This window comes from Lepus europaeus, chromosome 15 (genome assembly GCF_033115175.1).
Source record: "Lepus europaeus isolate LE1 chromosome 15, mLepTim1.pri, whole genome shotgun sequence".
Classification (NCBI taxonomy): domain Eukaryota; kingdom Metazoa; phylum Chordata; class Mammalia; order Lagomorpha; family Leporidae; genus Lepus; species Lepus europaeus.
In genome coordinates, this window is record NC_084841.1 from 28,446,551 (window position 1) to 28,468,132 (window position 21,582).

A 21,582-nucleotide genomic window follows, 5' to 3' on the forward strand; every position below is an offset into this window, starting at 1 on the left:
TCCTCCTTCATTCAAATAATAATGAATGCCCATCAACCTCTCATAGTAGTATTGAAATGTGTTAATAAAAGGAATCTTAAGCTCTAATTAATGCACAAAGTCTATTGTAATTTTACCTTTGAGAAATGATTTGAGAAAGAAATCTTTCCTTTTGTTTATTAGTCACCTCTAGTTATGTTGACAACTGCAGTTTCTTGGCATAAATATATGTGCACAGGAGAGTCTGGTTGTCTAGATAAAACTGGATGGTAGCAGAAGAAAAGTGAAGATATGTCATAAGCAATTCCTCCCTCTATATTTGTCTAAATTCTTGGATTTTTTAAAACAATAATTATATATTACTTTTACGATCAGAAAAAAAAAAATCCAATTTCCACTTTGAACGAACAGCATTGAGTGAAGCCTCCTTGCTTGTGAATTGAAAAATCATAACCCAAGGCCTGAGAGAGCACACTCCCACAGGAGCACAGGGGCTCCTTGCCAGTGGCCCCGTTGGTGACGTTGTGGGCATCTGAGAAGGACTGGACGGTGCCAGGAAGGGTGAACCTGAATGAAGACAAAGAGTGTAACCGTGACAGTAACCCTGAAAGACACAAACCACACTCCGTGCTGATGGTATTTGGGCTGGAGCACCCCTCCATCACATGCATAGGCATCAAATATTGCCTTGTTGGTGGGCTACCCAGTTTAGCACCCTGCCTAAAACTGTAGAAAGCTCTTCTGCAGCACTGCTGATTCCCCTTACTGCAGTCTATTTGCGTTCTCCATAGCATTTATCACTTTCTAACCTCTTGTGTAAATTAACTGATTCATCACATTCCTGAGTTGTCTCATACCAACAGAATGCAAGCCTCACAGGGCCACTCATGTTTCCATTTTGTTGTACTGTTGTACCTCTGGCAACCAGAACTTGTTATCTAATGTCATTTCTAATATTATTATTGTTGTTATCTTTAGCAGCAGTTTACTTTATGGTTATAACCTTTCTTTCCTTCAAGGCACAACTCAAGCTCAGTAAACAGTCGTTGTATGAATGAATGAATGTCTAAGACATACGTACTATGTACTGTTTAAGTGTTTTGAATGTATTTAAGTTAGTGCTGCACATCTTTCTCCACTCATGTCTTCCGACCCCTCCCCGCCGCCTCTTTCACATTGACCCTCATCTTTTCTTTGTCCTTTTTTCACCTTGATTTTCACTGAAAATTTAAAAATAATCCCTATTTTCTATTCCTCTTTATTAGTTACTTCCAAATTGTTACATTTGGTAGCAACTTGCTTAATCTGTCTATCTGCTCTACAAACACACACACACACACACACAAAACTACAGTTGCCACCAGCTCCATCATCACTACCACCCCCATCATGGTCACTACAACTCCGCACCACCACCATCATCACTCACAATTATCACCACTTCTACAACGAGTACCACCACCACCACCCCCCACCTCCACCTCCACACCCATCACTAACCCATGAAACGACAAGGAAACTATTATTTCTGTCCAAGCATAGAGAGCTTCACTATTAATTTTAAGGACAGGATAGGTGAAGGGAGAGCACTAAAAATGCGTTAGCTTTAAATAAGTAAGTATAACTTTGTTTTAATTTAGATTTCTCTTGGTTCAAATGGAATAGTAGTATTTGCAGTCCCTAACAGAGATCCGTTCTGTCCATCTTTTTGCAGTTGAGAAAAGGTTAGAAGAAAAGGAAGCTGAGAAAAAAGCAGCTTCCCTGGCTGAGCCTCCGCCCGCTACTCCTCCTCCTCCTCCTGAACCAGAAAAAGAGAAGGAAACTCATCAGCAGCGGGACCCTTCAAAAACGGCCCCTGCAAAAGGAAAACCGCAATCAGGTGATTGACAGAATGACTGATGATCGCGTTAGCAGCTTCTGTTTTCACTTAGAGAAGAATTAGAAATTACTTATCTAGATTCAGGCTTCGGGCAACTTCAGCCATTTGAAACAATTCTGTACACCCATGTGAAAGTGGAAAACCCCTCTTAATGGCTAAGAAGTGGTTTCCAAAAGCCCAGGGTCTTCCCTGTGTAGGCAGAATGTAGATTTATCACACTGAAGCCCGCCTACTGATTAGAGTAAGACCACAGATGAGGAGAAGAACAGTGTAGAGTAACTTAAGGTAGGTCAGGGAAACGAGGTCTGTTTGCTGAGCTGTGGAATGACATTTGTATCAAGTGTGAGCAGGTGCACAGCTGACTGTCCCCAGGAATGAGGGAACAATGAGCTGGATTATTAGAGAGTAGAATTTGTGTGGAACTGTGCATCTGCCAGGCCATGTGCTTATAAAAATGTAGAAGCAAGCTCCTGACATCTCCATAAACATCCATTTCTGGATATGGTAGCTAAAACCTGTGTAGGGAATGTTTATTTTGGTTTAAATTCTTTCAAGATCCTTCAGCACCAGGAGCCATGGTCTATCCGGAAATGGTAGGCAGGGTAATGATGAAGGTAGAGTGCTCCATTGCTGTAATGTGAGATGTTGATAGAATATCAGTAGCAGTTCAATATGTGCATTTGAAACACATGGATCTGGTTTCTGGTTTCACTTTATACATGGCTGCTTGTGCAGTTACACAAGTCCATGTAGGAAAATTTGATGTATCATGACTGTATCTCTAAACCCCATAGTCTTTCAGTTTCATGGAGATTTGAGATGATTCTTGAATTTTTTTTAAAAAAATTAATTTATTCATTTTAAACATAGATACTTGAAAAATTTAGTAACATATATAATAGTTTATGAAATAACCATTTTACTCATCTAAGTTGGGGCTTAACGAAAAACAAAATTCACAGACCCTAAAAAAAATCAGTTAAATAACCACTACTTCGTTTGGAATTTTAAAAAAATGGAAAGGTCTGAGGGATAAATGGAAATCTTAAAAATGAGGTTTAGAATGGGGAAATAAGTTTTCACAGTGGCTCAAAAGTGAGCCTGGAATCGTCCAATACTGTCTACTAGCCTGTGGCAATGGCTCTACCCCCAGCCATCTCCTGCCTGGCTTGTTCACAGTCAGGAGGATCTTTGTATTTAAGCCATTCTCTGAAATGAATCTCAAATGTTACTGATTCTGACACAGTTCCTTCCTTAACTTCCTGAAGTTTGTTTACTATTTTAACATTGTATTCTTGAATGCTGTGCATTGTAGGAATAATAAATCTCTTGTTGCATCAAAGAGTGGTTGTACCTGTCTCTTTCTTCTGCCAAGGCAGGGATAGTGCCTTACCTTTAAAAATGCATAGAAATGTTCTTCTTCAGAGTCCTAATTATTCCCACTGAACAACTGTGCTTTACTGGAGGCTAATCTTGGTACACATGGGCATTGGTTGGGCAGTGGAACACACAGTACTGCAGCTTCAGAAGTCTACCTACAAGACTTTAAGAAGAGGTTTCCAGCAAGGTACACAAACATACCCCATTCTTTTTTAAAGAGAACCTTTTTTGAATTGAAAGCTTCTGAACATACCTAATTCAGAACATGCCTGACTCAGACATCCAGTTATAGTATTTTATAGGCATTGAGATAAAAAGAGAAATTTACTAAGCACATGTACACACACACACACACATCAGGATGGAAATGAGGTAGAGAAGTAGACATACTACACGAAGTCCTAACAGTCATTTTGACCAAATATAGTTCTGCATTTTATGTCTGCTTCACCTGTACTCAGGACTAAATTTGAAAAACAGTTATGCTCCATTGAAAGGTTTAATATCAAACCCTTTACCAAATGTCAGCATTTAGTTTAGAAATGAATTTCTCAGTTTATGACAAGATAAAATAGTGCTGTCCATGCTGTAATTGAAGAAATTTTTGAGACATCATAATGTTTTTGGAGCAGATTTTAAAAATGGACAGAGTGAATGCTAGCTTCCTCCCTTCCTTCTCTCCCTCCCTTCCTCCTTCCCTCCCTCTTTCCTTCTCTTCTTCCCTCCCTCCTTCACTTCTTTCCTCCCTTCCTCCCTTCCTTATTTAAGTTTGGTAGTCAACTATTTGTGCATTTAAAAGTGCTGTAGAGAGATTAACAAAATTTCAAGGGCAGTCTTTCTCTTTGTCATTTCACTTGTATTCCTATGGAATTTTGGTTATCAGACTGGATATATTTAAATATAAATATATGTGATATGAATTTATACATTCTTATAATGATCATTTATAAATATAAAAAATAGAAGAGGCGCTATGGCGTAGCAGGTAAAGCCACCACCTGCAGTAGTACCATCATCCCATATGGGTGCCGGTTCAAGACCTGGCTGCTCCACTTCTGATCCAGCTCTCTACTATGGGTTGGAAAAGCAGTAGAAGATAGCCCAAGTCCTTGGGACTCTGCACTCTTGTGGGAGACCCAGAAGAAGCTCCTGGCTCCTGGCTTCAGATTGGCACAGCTCCAGCTATTGCGGCCAATTGGAGAGTGAACGGATGGAAGACCTCTCTCTCTCTCTCTCTCTCTCTCTCTCTCTCTCTCTCCCTGGCTCTCTTTCTCTCTCTGGGTAACTCTTTCAAATAAATAAATAAATATTTTTTTAAAAAAACAGATTAGATGGTATTTCTCCATCACAGGCATTTAAATTGTCATACAAGCCCATACTTCCAATAAGATAAAAACTTTAGCCCTTGACCAAAGGAGAAGAAATGATTCAAGTTATCTGTCAAAGAATGCAGGCTAGGTAAATTATTCCTGTGTATTATCTGGGACCCATTTTTCTGGCTTCTAGATCATTGGTTTCCCATTTCTCCCCTCCTGATACATTTTTTCATTGTTTAAAGTTTTATTTGAGAGAGAGAGAATCTTTCATCTAATCCTTCCAAATGACTGCAACAGCTGGGGCTGGACCAGGAGCCAGGAACCCATCTGTGTTTCCCATGTGGGTGGCAGAGAGTTAAGTCCTTGAGCTGTCATCTGCTGCCTCCTGGGCACATCAGCAGCGAGCTGAAGTAGCCAGGGCATGTACCAGAATTCCTTTATGAGATGTGGGCTTCCCACGTGGATGGCCTAACACACTGCATCACAGCAAACCCCAATATATTTTTAATTAGATTCCAAAGAATCCAAGATAAATATGTACAGATCATCCTTTGTATTACAAATTATAGCCAACGCAAAATGGAAATGTAAAAGGCATAAAGCAGCCAATTATGTGATCAAGAGAAAGTCAATGATACACCATATCAAAAGTTTTATTATAGACCTAATTGTCTTATTGCACAAGGAGTGTTCAGTTGAAATAAATCTAAATAGAGCCATGTGCTTCAAATAGACACAACCAGTTCCATTAAAAATATAAAGTCCATCAGCAAATATTGATATAAAAGTTAGGGCTAAAATTCTCAATGTGATAAATAGAATAGTACAATCAGGACTATTATTCAAGATATTTCCATTTAGTTTTCGTCTTCAGATTAATTTTAACTGACAGTAAAGACTGAACCATTTTATGCAGTTCGCAAGTGTCAGTGTTGATCAGTGAGAAGTAACATTTGATTGCTTAGAAATCCTATAGCCCAACTACTGAAATAAGTCTTCAATGGTAATTTTTTGTTGAATTTTGTTTAGAAACTTCACCTGGTAAACAAGAATCTCTTCAGGATGGAAAAGGAAAGAAAGGTGAGACTACACTTGAATGAATGGCACAGCAGATAACGATGGATATGATTCCTTGTAATCCTGCATTTTATAATTATTTATACAAGTAGATTCGTGTAGTTGTATACATTGCCTACTTCTCACAGCCATTTATCAATCACAAGCCTTGCCAAAGAATATAACTTCAGAATTTCTTCAACCTAGTTTTTAGCAAAGCCCCTGATGAGAAAAGTGATGCTTGCAAAGAGTAGTTTAGAGAATAGTATACAGAATACTCTCTCATCAAAGTATTATAGGTGTTTTACTTGGGCTAAGCTCCATTATCTGGAAGCTACATACAAACTGTAGGATCTTGGACTCTCTTTTACCTATAAGTACTTTAGCATAAAGTCCTTAACTTCCTCCACAACATAACATAGTAGCAGAGCTCAAATTTTGATTCTACCAATAATAACCTGGTATTACATTTTATAAAAAAAATAAATTATTTATTTGAAAGAGTAACAGAAGGGGAAGGAGGGAAAGAGAGAGAGAATGAATCTGCTGTTTCACTGCCCACATGGCTGCCAAAGCCAGGACTGGACCAGGCCAAAGCCAGGGGCCAGGAAATCCATCCCAGTTTCCCACATGGAGGGGTAGGGACCCAAGCAATTGGGCTATCTTGGGCTGCCTTCCCAGACATATTGCTAGCAGGCTGGAAGAGCAGCAGAGCTGCTGGAACTTAAACTGGCACTCAGATATGGGATGTCAGTGTCTCAAGCAGTAGCCTAACCTCCTGTGCCACAATGTCATTCTTGATATTACATTTTCTGAAGGAATGATATGCCCGCTACTGCATTCAGAGGCACCTTTATGAAATTCTAAGTGATAAATTTCATTCAGAATCAAGGAACAAGAAAAATTTTCTTCCTCTAAGTGATTACATGTATAAATAATAGCATTTCCCTTTTTGTTTTAGCTATAAGGAAATTCAGACCCGAATTGATGGCTGAAGTTTATTATCTGTGCAAGGATCCAGATCCCAGAATCTTCCTTGTAATTCCTCTCCTAATTTTGGCCTTCTATTTTCAGTTAGATTTTTTTCTGACCTTAGGTTTACTAATTCTTATAAAGACATAATTTTTTGAAGTAATTTAGAGTTTGTAGGAAAAAAATCACTGGTTGTAAAAGGCAAGTTAAGTTTATGTTAAGCTGTGCTAGCAACAAATTTAGACTGAAGCATACTTATGAATACAGAGAGTTGACTTATTCCAGGATAAATTCAAATGACGTTTCCATCAAATATATACCTTTAAATATTCATTACATATTACCAATGCAGTTGTAGTCCAACTGTGTGTGATGTTTACAAAGTAATGTACTTTCAAAAAGGATTTTTTTTTCATTCAACTATACATGAGGAGTTTTCAAAAAAGTTCATAGACTATAGATACTATAAAAACCTGTGCGTGGACTTGAAAATTGTTTTGCACCAAAATATACTTATCTTGTAATTCCATTTCCATGAACTTTATGAAGTACCCCTGTTTAACCATGATTCTTAGAGTCATTGTGCACTGATTATATGACATGTTGGGCTTGTGTAACTAGAGCCGGTTGGTGAGTTAACACTGAGATAAAAATTTTATATCACCTCTCTCTCTCTCTTTGTCTCTCTCAGTTTTCCCTCTGTCTGTAATTCTGATTTTCAAAGAAATTTTTACAATATTTTTAAAAATTTTAGCTAAAATTTTAAATGCTATAATTGATGCACAGTGCCTACTAGTTTGCTAACAGTAATTTTCACATTTTACATTACTCATCTCTTGCTTTCTCATTGTTATACAAAACAGCGAATGAGGGATCATCATATAATCATCAAAATAGGAATTAAATACACTTATACTTGGAATTAAATACACTTATCCAATTAGGCATAATAATGTGCATGTCTAAGATCCTTCTTAATCAAAAGCATATAAACTCCAGAAACCATAAGCAAACACACACATTCAACAGGATAATATATACATTGGAGACATGTAGTTGACTCAGTTTAACTAACTGCAAAGACTTCCAAATAGTTTTTGCTTGTGCTTTACTAGGCTACTTTATTAAATAATATTTAAAATATATGAACTCTCAATCAAGACTTTAAAGTCTTTCTTTTACATAAAAATGTTGATTTGGCACTTACAACAGGATCACCTTCATGGGTAAAACGTTATATGATTTTATTTCCTAGTATTTAAAATTAACACCATTGATGGTGAACACTACTAATTGGTTGTTTGTCTCACAGGCCACTTGATACCAATTATGTTATATATGAGTTGAGGAGCCATAATCTCCTCTTCTTTCTTCACACTTACCATTATTTCCTGCTCATGGCATTTTTGACACAATCATATTCTTCTCTGAGTAGTAACAATCTACTTTTCTCTCTCCAAATTTTGACATTGAGATTCTACTTATGATTGTACCTATGATGTGCTCATAGTACTTCTTATCCTCTTCAACGCATTTGCCACTGTCCTGTTAATGTTCCTTCTGAAATAATGGAATAATGGCTTTTCAAACACCAGAGCCTTACCTAGGAAATGTTCATTAGGAGCTAAATTGATAAATTTTTCTGTAGCCAACTAAGTTCAGAAAATGCAAAATTATATAATGTTAAAATGTTTTTAACTACGAGATTGCTTTCTATGTCACCACACGTCTCTAAGGGAATGGGAGATATAATCTACAAGATCCCAGATCACTCCGGCAGCAGAATTCTGTTCCCTTGGGTAGCATCTGCTAGATGTAGTGTCTGGAATAAACATTCAGAAATAATGTCATTCTGAGTCCCAATGGCCTGCCCCATGTAGTACTACTTGCATTAGTATTTTTCCAGTGCTTGTCTTTGACTTGATTTGTAGTTTCAATTGTAGGTGCTATCAGGCCAGTAAATTCATAATAAGTGGATTGTCAATGTTTTTCCGAAGGGAAAAAGACAAAGGTGAAATGAAATTGAAGTAGCTCAAGGCATCTATAAAAGTAGTGGCTCTTAAAATATGGTCTGTGGAAGTGGCATCCACAATGCCTGAAAACTTATTAATAAAAATACTTAGCTCACCCAAGAACTACTGAATTTAAAGCTCTAGAAGGGGTACCCGGAAATTTGTGTTTTAACAAGCTCTACTGAGGACTCCAATGATCATTAAAATGTGAGAACTCATCTACTGGAATCCAAGGCTTACTGCTGTGTCACAGCCATGGGAATATCAAACATTCAGTTACTTCTAATGTGATATTTATAATACATCCCCTTAAAAATATTTAATTTAGATGTCAATTAAAATACATGTATAGTGATGCTATCATAATAGAAATAAAAATCCAAAGCCTTAAAGCAATGCTCAGGCCCAGCTTAACAATACAATGCTTATTTCAATGACTCATCAAACTAAAACTAACCTGGCAGTGAAGAGGAAGACAAAAGCATATTAGATTGCTTCCTTCACATCCCCAGACAAGAGATGCACTCGTTCTAAAAGACAAAAAAAAGAAAAACTAACTTTTTCCGGGATTAATTTTTAAGATAGATTTTTATCACCTGAGACATTAAACAAAGGACAATACATGGCATAATGTACACAGTCTTAATAGACTTTATAGCCAGCACCGCAGCTCACTTGGCTAATCCTCTGCCTGCGGCACCAGCACCTGAGGTTCTAGTCCTGGTTGGAGCGCCGGATTCTGTCCCAGTTGCTCCTCTTCCAGTCCAACTCTCTTCTGTGGCCTGGGAAAGCAGTGGAGGATGGCCCAAGTGCTTGGGCCCTGCACCTGCAAGGGAGACCAGGAGGAAGCACCTGGCCATAGCAGCCATTTGGGGGGTAAACCAACGGAAAAGGAGACCTTTCTCTCTGTCTCTCTCTAACTCTGCCTGTCAAAAAATAATAAATAAATAAATAAATAAATAAATAAAAATTTTTAAAAAATAGACTTTATAGCAAATTCAGAGTACACTGTTTTCATATGAAGGTTGATGCCACAAGTCTAAATGTTGATGATGAATTTATGATCATGGTTCAGATAGCAAAATGCAGCCACAATCTTCTTTTTTAATATGATTCATAATCATAGTAACAAATTCCTCCTTTGGGAATATTGACTATGTGCCAAACTCTATAAGGGATAATTTACGCTTTCTCCTAATCACCTATGGAATGGAAATGATCATTTTACGTCTTCAAAAATGAAGATAATGAGTCAAATTAAATACGGAAGTGTTAGCCTATGAGAAAGGAACAGTTAGAGTTCTTCATTCTCAAATAGAATCCATATTCCCACATTAATTCGCAACACTAAATTGCCCATGGCTTCCCTGGACTTTATCTTAATACCATCACCCTGATTTAAGTACATTAAATAATACTGTTGCTCTTGGTGTGAGTCTTTTAATGAATATATCTTCTTAGCCTATTTTTAAAAATGTTCCCAGAGAATTATCCAAAAGAAAATTGGCAAGCAACATGAAACAGTCTTAAAATCAATTTATGTTCCAAATAAATCATATTATAAGAAACACCCCAAAGTTTGCAAATTGCTAAATATCAATGTAATGAACACTTACAACATGAACTATGCCAGTAGACACTAAAAGGCACTTGAGTGTAACAATCAAAAGCATGAGTCTGGAGCCAGACTGCCTCAACTGAAATTCCAGCTCTGTCAACCAAATGGGAGACCTCAGTTACTATGCCTCGGCTTCCTCCTCTATTTAAATGGGGGCAATAAGAGTATCTGTTCATGTGACAATTGTAAGGAGTAAATATACACACCAAAGGATAGAGAGAACAGAGTCCGGCTCAGAGTAGGCTAAATAAGTATAGGCTCTTTTGTCCCCAAGTTACTGAAGACAGTAGGCAGAAAGGAGAATCTTGTGCAAAGCCACCTGGTGGATTTCCCATGACTTTCCACCGGCTATTAATCAAACTATTCTAAAACTGGGTTTTATAAAGATCCCAGGTAACCATTCTCAGTGTGTTGTAGTTGTTCACATTCTATATCTCCAGTTCCACAGAACAACAGGAATTTTAGGACTCTGAGCAAAGAATACTTTCTCCCTGTGAGCTCTCCCAAAATAGCTTCTTAATAATGAGTTAGGGCAGGGCTGGCTATGGAGCAGCAGGTTAACCCCCTGGCCTGAAGCACCAGATCCCATATAGGTGCCGGTTCAAGTCCCGGCTGCTCCCCTTCCGATCCAGCTCTCTGCTGTGGCCTGGAATAGCAGTAGAAGATGGCCCAAGTGCTCGGGCCCCTGCACCCATGTGGGAGACCCAGAGGAAGCTCCTGGCTCCTGGCTCCTGGCTTCTGATGGGCACAGCTCTGGCCGTTGCGGCCATCTGGGGAGTGAACCAGCAGATGGAAGACCTCTCTCTCTGTCTCTACCTCTCTCTGTAACTCTTTCAAATAAATAAAATAAAATAAAATAAATTAAAATTCTTTAAAAAAATAATGAGTTCCGGTCGGGGCACCGATCCTGTCCCGGTTGCCCCTCTTCCAGGCCAGCTCTCTGCTGTGGCCAGGGAGTGAAGTGGAGGATGGCCCAAGTCCTTGGGCCCTGCACCCCATGGGAGACCAGGAGAAGCACCTGGCTCCTGCCATCGGATCAGCGTGGTGCGCCGGCCGCAGTGCGCCTACCGCGGCGGCCATTGGAGGGTGAACCAACGGCAAAAGGAAGACCTTTCAGTCTGTCTCTCTCTCACTGTCCACTCTGCCTGTCAAAAAAATAAAAATAAAAAAAAAATAATGAGTTAGGGCAAAAGCTGGTTCGTGTTCACTCTCTTGGCTTACACTGTCCTCTTTCTGGTTGTGTAGCTTCAGCCTGCCCCATTTCTAAGCTAAAATTTCCATCTTATCTAAGACATTCTGAATCTCGACTTTGGTTGCCAACTTTCCAACCCAATGCAGCTGTTAACACTGTCTGTTAGCGGAAAGTTGCTTTTGGCTGAACATAGCTCACCCCAGAGCAATAAGAAAACTGTCCCTGTTAACCAATCTCTGGCTTCTACCTAAGGAAGCTATAAAATAAATCGAATTCTAGAGGACATATTTTAGGACTGAAAGGCAGTAATAATGCCTTTCTTTAAAAAAATAAATCAGACTTTCCACATCTTTTCCTCTCTCCTACAGTTCTCATTTTCCAATCCTCTGAACTCTCTGGATAATACATATTTCATTTAAAATGTTCTGGTTTTCTTAATGTCCTACCCTCAGTCGGTGTACTGTTATCTTAGAATTGACTATTTACTCTCTTGCTTTTAAATTTTGACTCCAGATCTTGACTGAATTTTTCAGACCTCTACTAAGCTCCTGCTGTTATGTCCTTTACTCAAAACCATTTCATCTTTCATGACCATTTCTTTACTCATGATATCAATTAAATAAATTCTGTGTCCTAAAATTGTATTTTTCTTTCTTGCCCTTTTAATTCTTACTTGTACATGTTCAAATATCTACTTAAGGGGCCAGCGTTGTGACACAGCGGGTAAAGGTGCTGCCTGCAATGCCAGCATCCAATATGGGCACCTGTTTATGTACCAGCATCCCATATGGGCACCTCTTTATGTCCCAGCTGCTCCACTTGTAATCCAGCTCCCTGCTAATGGCCTGGGAAAAGCAGCGTAAGATGGCACAGTGCTTGGTCCCCTGCCATCTATGTGGGAGACCCGGAAGAAGCTCCTGTCCCCTGGTTTCAGCCTTGCTCAGCCCTGACCATTTTGGACCTCTGGGGCATGAAGCAGCAGAAGGAAGATCTCTCTCTCTCTCTCTCTCTCTCTCTCTTTCTCTTTCTCTGTAACTCTGACTTTCAAATAAATAAGTAAATCTTTCAAAAAGAAAAAAAATCTACTCATATCTATCTGTATCATATAATAATCATAGATTATTCTCTAAAACTTTTATCTATGAGGAGTAACTACAGCAAGGACTCAATTAAGTAACTTTATAAATTAAACAAATACCTTATTAGGAAGGGAAGTCTTCATATGGTTAAAAAGCAGAGACCTTTGTTACATTTAAATGCAGTAACAGCTTTGTTTAAAAGTGGTTTCTGTTTCATTCACTATGGCATAGAGTCATTTTCATCCATTCAAGTCTTTTGCCCCTTAGCATTTTCATTGTTCAAAATTAGACACATAAGGCTGGCCTGCATTACAGCACGGTGGTTTAAGCCACTGCTTGTGACACCGGCATCCCATATATCCCATATCAATGTACCAGTTCAAGTCCCTGCTGCTTGCTTCTGATCCAGCTCCCTGCTGATGGTCCTTGGAAAGCGACAGGTGATAGGTCCATGCTTGGGTCCTGGGGCCCATGTGGAGGCCCAGAGGAAGTTCCAGGCTGCTGGCTTCAGCCTGGCCCCGCCCCAGCTGTTGTTGCCATTTGTGGAGTGAACCAGCAAATGGAAGATCTGCTTCTCTCTCTGTCTCTCCCTCTCTCTATCAGTCTGTCGTTCAAATAGATAAAATAAATCTTTTTTTAAAATTAGGTAAAAGTTATATTGAATCAAAAGCAAAGTGGCCCCAATATATACCCCATTGTTCATAATTTTTATTAAGTGAACTGTATACTGAAGAAAAGAAATGAAACTTGTCTCAGCTCTGATTTATAATTACAAAGTCCTTCTTAGGAATTCTGCTTGAGAATTTCATCTTAAAGTGACCATAGACTTTTTTTTTTTTATTTGACAGAGAGAGTTAGACAGTGAGAGAGAGAGAGAGACAGAGAGAAAGGTCTTCTTTCTGTTGGTTCACCCCCCAAATGGCCACTACGGCCGGCGCACTGAGCCAATCCGAAGCCAGGAGCCAGGTGCTTTCCCTGGTCTCCCACGCAGGTACAGGGCCCAAGCATTTGGGCCATCCTCCTCCGCCCTCCTGGGCCACAGCAGAGAGCTGGGCTGAAAGAGGAGCAACCGGGACTAGAACCCGGCGCCCATATGGGATGCCGGCACCGCAGGCGGAGGATTAACCAAGTGAGCCATAGCGCCGGCCCTGACCATAGACTTATTACTTTTATTTCATCAGAGATATAGGTCAAAGGAAGAAAAACATCATACACAGAAAAATATGTCTAATTATAAATATTTTGGATACTGTCTAAACAAAAATTTTTCTTAAATTTTCAAAAATTTTGATACAACATCAGATCAATGGATAATATATAATATTTGTAAATGTATAAGTAGAAATCAAACTGTTAATATGTAACTGACTATTTCTCCTTTACTTTCCATGTATTTTAACTAACAAAAATAGATGCTGTATTTGCTTTTTAAACAGTATTATCATTAAATCATTCTCATTAAAAACATATTTGGGAAAAAAACATGCTGTCATTTCTACAGGCATCTATAAATTATACCTACAAATGTCATATTTAATCTGAAGGTGAGTGCAAGTTATACAAAGTGAACTTCTAAACTATAATAACCTTGACCCATTCAGGGAAAATCAGTGTTCTCTGAGTTGAAGAACAAGGTTGTTCAGACCAGAGTATCACTTTAACAGATCTAAATTTCCTTGGAAATGCTGTCAGATTCTAGAACAGAAACGTAGACCATCCTCCCCCACTGCCTCCTTCGGCTCCTCCTCCTCTTCTTCATTCCTGTTTGCTTTCCCCCCTCTCCCTTTGCTGACTTCCTTTTTCTCCCTTCTTCTGCTCTTTACCCTCCTCTTTCTCTAATGTGTTGATGCAGCCAGGCTTATTCCATGATTATAGTGCAAAACATATAGTGCAAAACCTCAGAAACTGTTGTCACAGGCAGGCGGAGTGGGAGTGATCAGTAGCTTCATTGACCCCTCATCTCTCCTCTTCACCCCCCCCCCCTACTCTTTCTGACTCTTACAAGATCCCCCTTCCTCCCAGCTATCTTTCCCGAACTCCAAGGGGCACTGAGAGCACCAATGTTCTAGCTGCCCTCATTCTCATTCATTGTTTGGGAGGTTTAACTTGCTAATTTTTTCAATAGGAAATACAATATTCTTTACACTAAAATCTAAACTTTATAAGAGTTATGAGTTTATCATAGAAGCAAGTTCAGAGATGAAAATAAAATATCAAATTGTGTTTAATAGCCAACTAGATGAATAAAATTGGATTGTTTGCTATTTTTAGTATTTATTAGTATAAATTAGGGGCTCTGCAGAACTGAGAGTTTTTTTAAATATATATTTTTATTTGGTAAAGCTGCCTAATGCAGTTTAAAATGTAGTTAATGAATTACCAAGAGTTCATAGTAATCATGCATTTTTTTCTCAACCAAAAGTCTGTCCTGTTCATTTACTTGTATTAGAATGATGTAATCTGCATGTTTTAGGTTCCCCTAAAGGAAAACCCCCAGGAGGAAAAGTCCAAGTGAAGAAATCACCTGTTGGCTCTACAGATATACCACCTACTCCAGTAGCACCACCGCCCCCTAAGCCAGGATCTGAAGAATGGGTCTATGTGAATGAACCAATTCCTGAGGTATGGTGCTTTAAACGCCAACAAGCAGAGCCGTTCTTCCTCCTGTTTATTGTGAGATTCACGTTTTCATTTGAAGCATCCAGAAGCCCTTCTCATAACTGATAATATATATGTACTCATCAAAAAGCTGAGATAATTTTTTAATAACTACTCAGTGTACAAAGTCTCAGATTTTCTCCTTGCTAGGACTTCTGAGTCATGCTTTCAACTGCTATTGAGTGCTGAAACTGGGGGGAGAGGGGAGACAAATGGGCTCTGTGAGGACCAATTTTCTCACTGAAGACAAGTAGAGAGAGTTTCCTGGAAGAATGGCTTCCGCAGAACACAGATCCAGCAAATTCATATCCCTTCATCTGTAACCTTCTGCTTCTAAGCAGGTGCTTCTAAGCAAAGTTTAACCTGTGGCTTTTTAGAAATAGAAGAATATTTTTGAAGCTAACTCAACCTACAAAAGAACAGACAGCTGTATGACCTGAGAGTCTGTGATGGGCACAGTAGCGTAAGGCCAGGAGATGCCCCGGTGGAACCCTGTAAGCTGCATCCTGCCCGTCGTCCTTGACAACCGCAGAACCCAGCTGTCGCTTAAGCACTACTCGTTGCTTTAACAGACAGATCATCTTGGGAAAAAAAATTACACAGAATTGTTCCTCCTTTAAAACTTTTTAAAATGTAAAAAGCTTTTGAAAAGACTCCCGTCCTTCCCTCTTTCAACGCATTCCCCAGCGGTGTCTGAATCTGCTGGTCTCAGTAAGGACCATCTGAGCCGCGGCTGAGCTGCAGCAACTGTGCCCACGCCTCTGTTCCTGGAATCTCCTGGGGACCTGTCTATCTCCCTGGTCAGATTATTGCTTCCTTAGAGAGGACAAGGGCATGTGGAATAATTACTTACTTTCAACACAGAATCAAACGCAGTGCAGAATATGTGACAGATTCTTGATGGGTTCCTAATGAATTAATTCTCACTGAGAGTGAAATTAGAACCGAAAATATTTGAAGGTGAGAACAGTAAATGAAGTAATTTATGGATGTGTATAATTGACATCACTCTGCCAAATGGAAGCCATATTCATGTATCTTAAAAGAGGTTTTAGAGAAACTAAACTAGGTGGCCGGCGCCGCGGCTCAATAGGCTAATCCTCCGCCTGCGGCGCCAGCACCCTGGGGTCTAGTTCCGGTCAGGGCGCCGGATTCTGTCCCGGTTGCCCCTCTTCCAAGCCAGCTCTCTGCTGTGGCCCGGGAGTGCAGTGGAGGATGGCCCAGGTCCTTGGGTCCTGCACACTCATGGGAGACTGGGGGAAACACCTGGCTCCTGGCTTCGGATCAGCACAGCAGGCCAGCTGCAGTGTGCCGGCCGCAGCGGCCATTGAGGGGTGAACCAATGGAAAAAAAGAAGACCTTTCTCTCTGTCTCTCTCTCTCTCTCACTGTCCACTCTGCCTGTAAAAAAAAAAAAAATACTATTACTAGGTAAGGAGTAGGATGCAAGAAGCAAAAATACTGAAATTCAGTCCTGATCCCAAATCCTAAATCCCTTGAAAGAAGGAAGACCATAGAAGACGAGAACAGACCAGAGGACAGGAATAGCAACATAAACATTAACACTGAAATACGGTTCCAGTTCCCATGTCCATCTTCTAGCACTCCAAGTTCTGGGAGGAAACCCGATCAAGTGGGGAGAGGGATTAGATTATCTGCATGGCAAAGAATACCTGGGAGTCATTAGGATGCTGAGGCCCGAGGAGGAAAGAGAGCGAGCAGCCACTTAGACCTAATGCATGAACGGGGCCAGCTCACGGGGCTTCAGCCCTCCATGGGATGCCACAGAGAGGAGCAGAGAAATAGTTTTGCCAAGAAGGTGGACAGCAAGGGAATCTCCTGCAGCTGTCCACATACATTTGCCTCCCAGGGCACTGTGCAAGCTGAAAGATAGATTGGAGGGACAACGGGGAGTCAGGTAGACCTTTAGTTACCTGAGAGAGACCATGGAGAGAACACCTGTTGCTACAGGAAAGCAGGCCGTGTGGTCTAGTCAAGTCCTTCCCCACTCTAGACTTTTCCCCACGTGAGCTGCAGAAGCCACCTGCCCAGAAAGAGGAAAGACAGACACTGGGTGAAATTTGGATTCCGCCAGAGCCACAGATTTAACTGGAATCTTGTACTCTATGTAGCAGCCCTAGATCTAGACTTTCTGAGAACCCCAGGCCTGCCTTAGCCCTTTAGGCACATGGATGGAGAGAAGGAAAGGAGGTTGATTCCATGGCTGGCTTTCTCAGACAGACACAGAAGCAAGTGCAAGAACAGCACAGAGCCTTCTTTGCCAGCCACGAAGGAGGCTGTTGAGAGAATCAAGGAAGGAGTCGGAGCCAGAAAGCACTGCTCGCCGTCTTAGGGAAACATAAGAACAGGCTTCCAGCAATCAGGATTCCAAGGAAAGAGGCAGCGTGCCTCAGGCCCCATGGACCACTCAGTTCCTCATTCACACCCTGCCAGCTTGCTCCTCCTCCCTCACTCACCTCCCCCAATCTTCCCCCTCTGCTTCCTATGTAGTGGATGAAGCTGGGCCCAGGTGGCACAGGGCCAAGGGCTGAATATATACTGAATCTCTCCTCAAGAGGTAGACAGACACAAGATTCTTGTGCCAGAAGAACAGCTTGTCTTAAAGCAAGCTTCTGATGTATTCCCTACTGGCCTCACTAAGGGCCCAATGGTTTCAATACTTAAACTATAGTAGTTCCCCTTCACTTTCCATGGTTTCAGTTACCTGGGAAAAGTGTGATCTGAAATTACTATTTCCTTTTACTCTTTGAGCAGAGAGGCCACACTGACATAACCTGTATTATAGCATACTGTTGGAATTGTTCTATTTTATTAGCAATTATTGTCAATCCTCTATTATGCCCAGTTTGTAAATTAGACATTATAGGTCTGCATGTATAGCAAAATCATAGTATATATAGGGTTCAGTACTATCCATGGTTTCAGGCATCAACCAAGGGTATTGGAGGGTATGCACCACAGGTCAGGGGAAGATTGATGTACACAGGAAGCTATAAGGAGTGTCTGAGGTATTTGGAGAGTACTGACCAATACATATGAGCAGTTGGCTAAATGGAAATAGCAATAGAACAGGTTTAATAGTAAAAGAAGAACTTGGTAGAACATAAGCAGATTTGTACCCCAATAGTCAGGAAAGCACATTTCAAAAGTGTAGTCAAATCATAATCTGGACTCTAAAGAATTTAACTCTAAGATAAAAACAATCTGACTTCATAATCCCAGTTGAGAGCCAGAGAAACTAATGTGACCCCAGAAGGTGCTTGTGGGGAACTAAGGTCTCATATAATTGGGGGGGGGGGGGTTATAGAAACATAAATTGAATGAATTGAATGAGTGTCTAGCTCTAGCCCATCATGCTCAAATTTTGAAAGAATATAATCAAGGACATTTGCAGAAATCTGTCAAAATGCTGAGAGTGAACAGATTTTATATCTGTATTATCTAAAATAGAAGCCCAGTTTGAGTAATTTGAAATCATTTTAAGTGAATAAAGGAATAAAGTGGAATTAATCAAAGGGTATCATCTAGGTTGTGTAGACCTGAAGGTTTTGTGGGCTCTCTAAGAAAAAAAGAACACAAAATTTTATATAGAAAATCAGGCATGAAAGGTATTACTTAGAATAAAAATGTATTTTGTTAAAAATATTTTTGTAATTTGAAAAAACTAACAAATACTACAAACATAAGACAGATAAATAACTAACAGACTTGTTTAATAGATGCCTTATATACCTTACATGTCTGGTGTTCTTTATCCCCTACATCTTTGGATGTGTATTCTTGCTTATTTTTACAAATGACAATAATTATGTAAAATCACTTTCTTATTCTGAGAATAGGAAGATAATCCAGACTTCCTCTGTGAGGTTGATCAGAATTTGGTTTATTGTGTTAGTTCAGAATATTTTCTTTTAGCTTCATAACTCATGAATGGAAATGTGACAAAGAGGAAGTTAAATTGGAAAGAGACTGAAGATTTGACCAGTGTCACTTAAAAATTAATAAAAAACATGGCCATGTGAACAAAGTTGTAGGCCCCTCTCAGGACCTTGGACAATAAACTGTGTAAAGTGAGGGTCTCTAATCTTGGAGAATACTGCCTTGGCTACTGAATTCCAATTATCTTCAGATAACAAAAAGAAATTTAATTGAAAGGCATGTGTCTGAACAGTTAGTCACATCACATTGTTCAATACAGATCCAGGGAAATCGTATCCTAGGAGCTGGAAGAATCTATAGATACAACTTAATCAATAACTCACAGAAACCATAGAGAACACAGGAGACACCAGAGCAGTAGGGTTATGCAAATGCCTAAATATTTAAGAAAAGTTGGATGAGGTTTGTTTACATAGGTACCAATAATTCATGTGTTAATCCCTGACAAAATGTGAGAGAAAATCATTAAACATGATTTCAGAATCCTTATAAAATATAAAAACTGCACAGGAAGAATAAATCTTATTGAATTGACCCATTCCTTGTTCCTTGACAAGATTGGGTGGGTAGATCAGGGAGTACTATAGACATAATATCTTCTGAGTTCAAACAACTTTTTGAAGTTTCCTCACGGAGTGATTGCAGAAAAATGAGAGTTGAGAGCAGAATGTTCATCAATCAGGCCCATTCTTAAGTGGTACTTCATTATGCACGTAGTGTTGACTAACGGATTGAAGCCTGGTAAGAGGCAGGTTTAGTAGTGTGTTTATTTAAAAATCATCTCTGTGGGGCAAGTGTTTGGCCTAGCAGTTAGGCTGATAGTTGGGATACCCACACCCCATATTACAATGCCTGCATTACAGTTCTGGCTCTACTGCTGACTCTGCCTTCCTGCTCATGTACATGTACCAAGTGAGGCCACGGTGATGGCTCCAGTTGTTGGGTCCCTGCCACCCATGAGGAAGACCTGAATTGATTTTCCCAGCTCCCAGCCCAGGCTGGCTCTAGCTGTTGTAGGCATTTGGGGGAGTAAACAAGTGGATAGGAGTGCTCCCTCTCCCTCTCCCTCTCCCTCTCCCTCTCCCTCTCCCTCTCCCTCTACCTCTCCCTCTCCCTCTCCCTCTCCCTCTCCCTATCCCTCTCCCTCACTCCCCCCCCCATCCATCTCTTATGAATTTTTTAAAAATTTACAGAAAAAATTACAGCACTATTGAAAGTATCCCACATGCAATTATGACAACAGTCTAGGAACCAGAGGGGGCAGAATGTCAGGAAAGGGTGTTGAAATAACATGAGAGGAGCGTTAAAGGAACTTTTCATTAATGTTTAACTTAGATTAAATGCATACCTCAAGTATGGTTGGACATAGAATCTTAGGTTTTTAGAACAAAATGAAACCATCTAGTCTCCAAAAAAAAGGTAATGATGAAAAACGTTAACATCCATATTAACATTTATTTGGCATCCATTCTGTGCAAATGCTAGGAAAATCAACAAGTTGCTCTTTCTATGTCTTGTAACACAATCTACTTCGGGACTGAGGCGTTTACACAACAAGTTATAACAGTGTAATTGCACTGAATATAAACTGTAATAACACAGAGGGAAGAATAATACATTTTGTTGAGAATGTGTTTTTTTTTAAAGACACCCCCCCCCCCCAAATCAGGGTACATTTTAAAGTGTTCATTGTTGGGTTGGAATAGAGGAGGAAGAATCCCAGGGTGAGAATTGCTCAATAAATTTGATAGCAAAAGCCTTGAACACACAACACAACTTCAGGAGGAAAATCTGATAGCAAGGCAAGTGCCACTTTTAGAAAGGCCTTAAAAGCAATGCTGAAGTATTTGGACTTTACTTCCTAGGTAGAGGAAGCAATGGAGTGCTTTTTGGCAAAGAGGTAACAAGTGTGGATCCATTTTCAAAACAGTAACTTAAAGAGACAATAGAATGACTTATTTAAAAGCATGGATTATAACTTGTCCTTGTTCAAAACCCAGCTCTGTCAATCAACATATGTGACCTTGTTCAAGCTATTTGACACCTGTCACCACAAATGCCCCATCTTTAAATGAAAGGAAGAATAGAAACCCATCTCATAAGTATTTAGTGATTGGATAAATGTAAAACTCTTTGAGCAGGATCTGGCAGAAAGGAAGTCCTCAATAAGTATTACCTGTTTTTTGGAATACAACATTATTTGAGAATATTAAAAAAGAATCACAGAAATGCTAGGAGGCCCCTATACTAGCCTAGGCCAGGGATGACCAGAGTGAATGATGACAGCAACACTGGGGAAGGAAGGAATAGGAATAAAAAGAGACAGAATCTGGAAGCAATTCAGGAACTGGGTCCTCACCCACCTCTCAGACATCAGCATCTAGTCATGTGCAAGATCCCTTGCACCACAGTGCTGTTATATCTGCTGTTATTCTGGTTAGCGTGCTCTTACCCCAGCTCTTCCTCCTTTTAAGTGCTAACT

The 21,582-nt window shown here is 39.9% G+C and overlaps 1 protein-coding gene across 1 annotated transcript in view; it reads left to right on the forward strand.

Annotated features, from left to right (window-relative positions):
• SPEF2 (sperm flagellar 2) overlaps positions 1-21,582 on the forward strand; it is a 184,048-nt gene that overhangs the window by 84,574 nt on the left and 77,892 nt on the right. Inside the window, exons 17-19 of the mRNA XM_062211927.1 lie at positions 1,694-1,858; positions 5,584-5,649; positions 14,957-15,105. Coding sequence (XP_062067911.1) covers positions 1,694-1,858; positions 5,584-5,649; positions 14,957-15,105 — 380 coding nt within the window. The remainder of the gene's footprint in view (positions 1-1,693; positions 1,859-5,583; positions 5,650-14,956; positions 15,106-21,582) is intronic.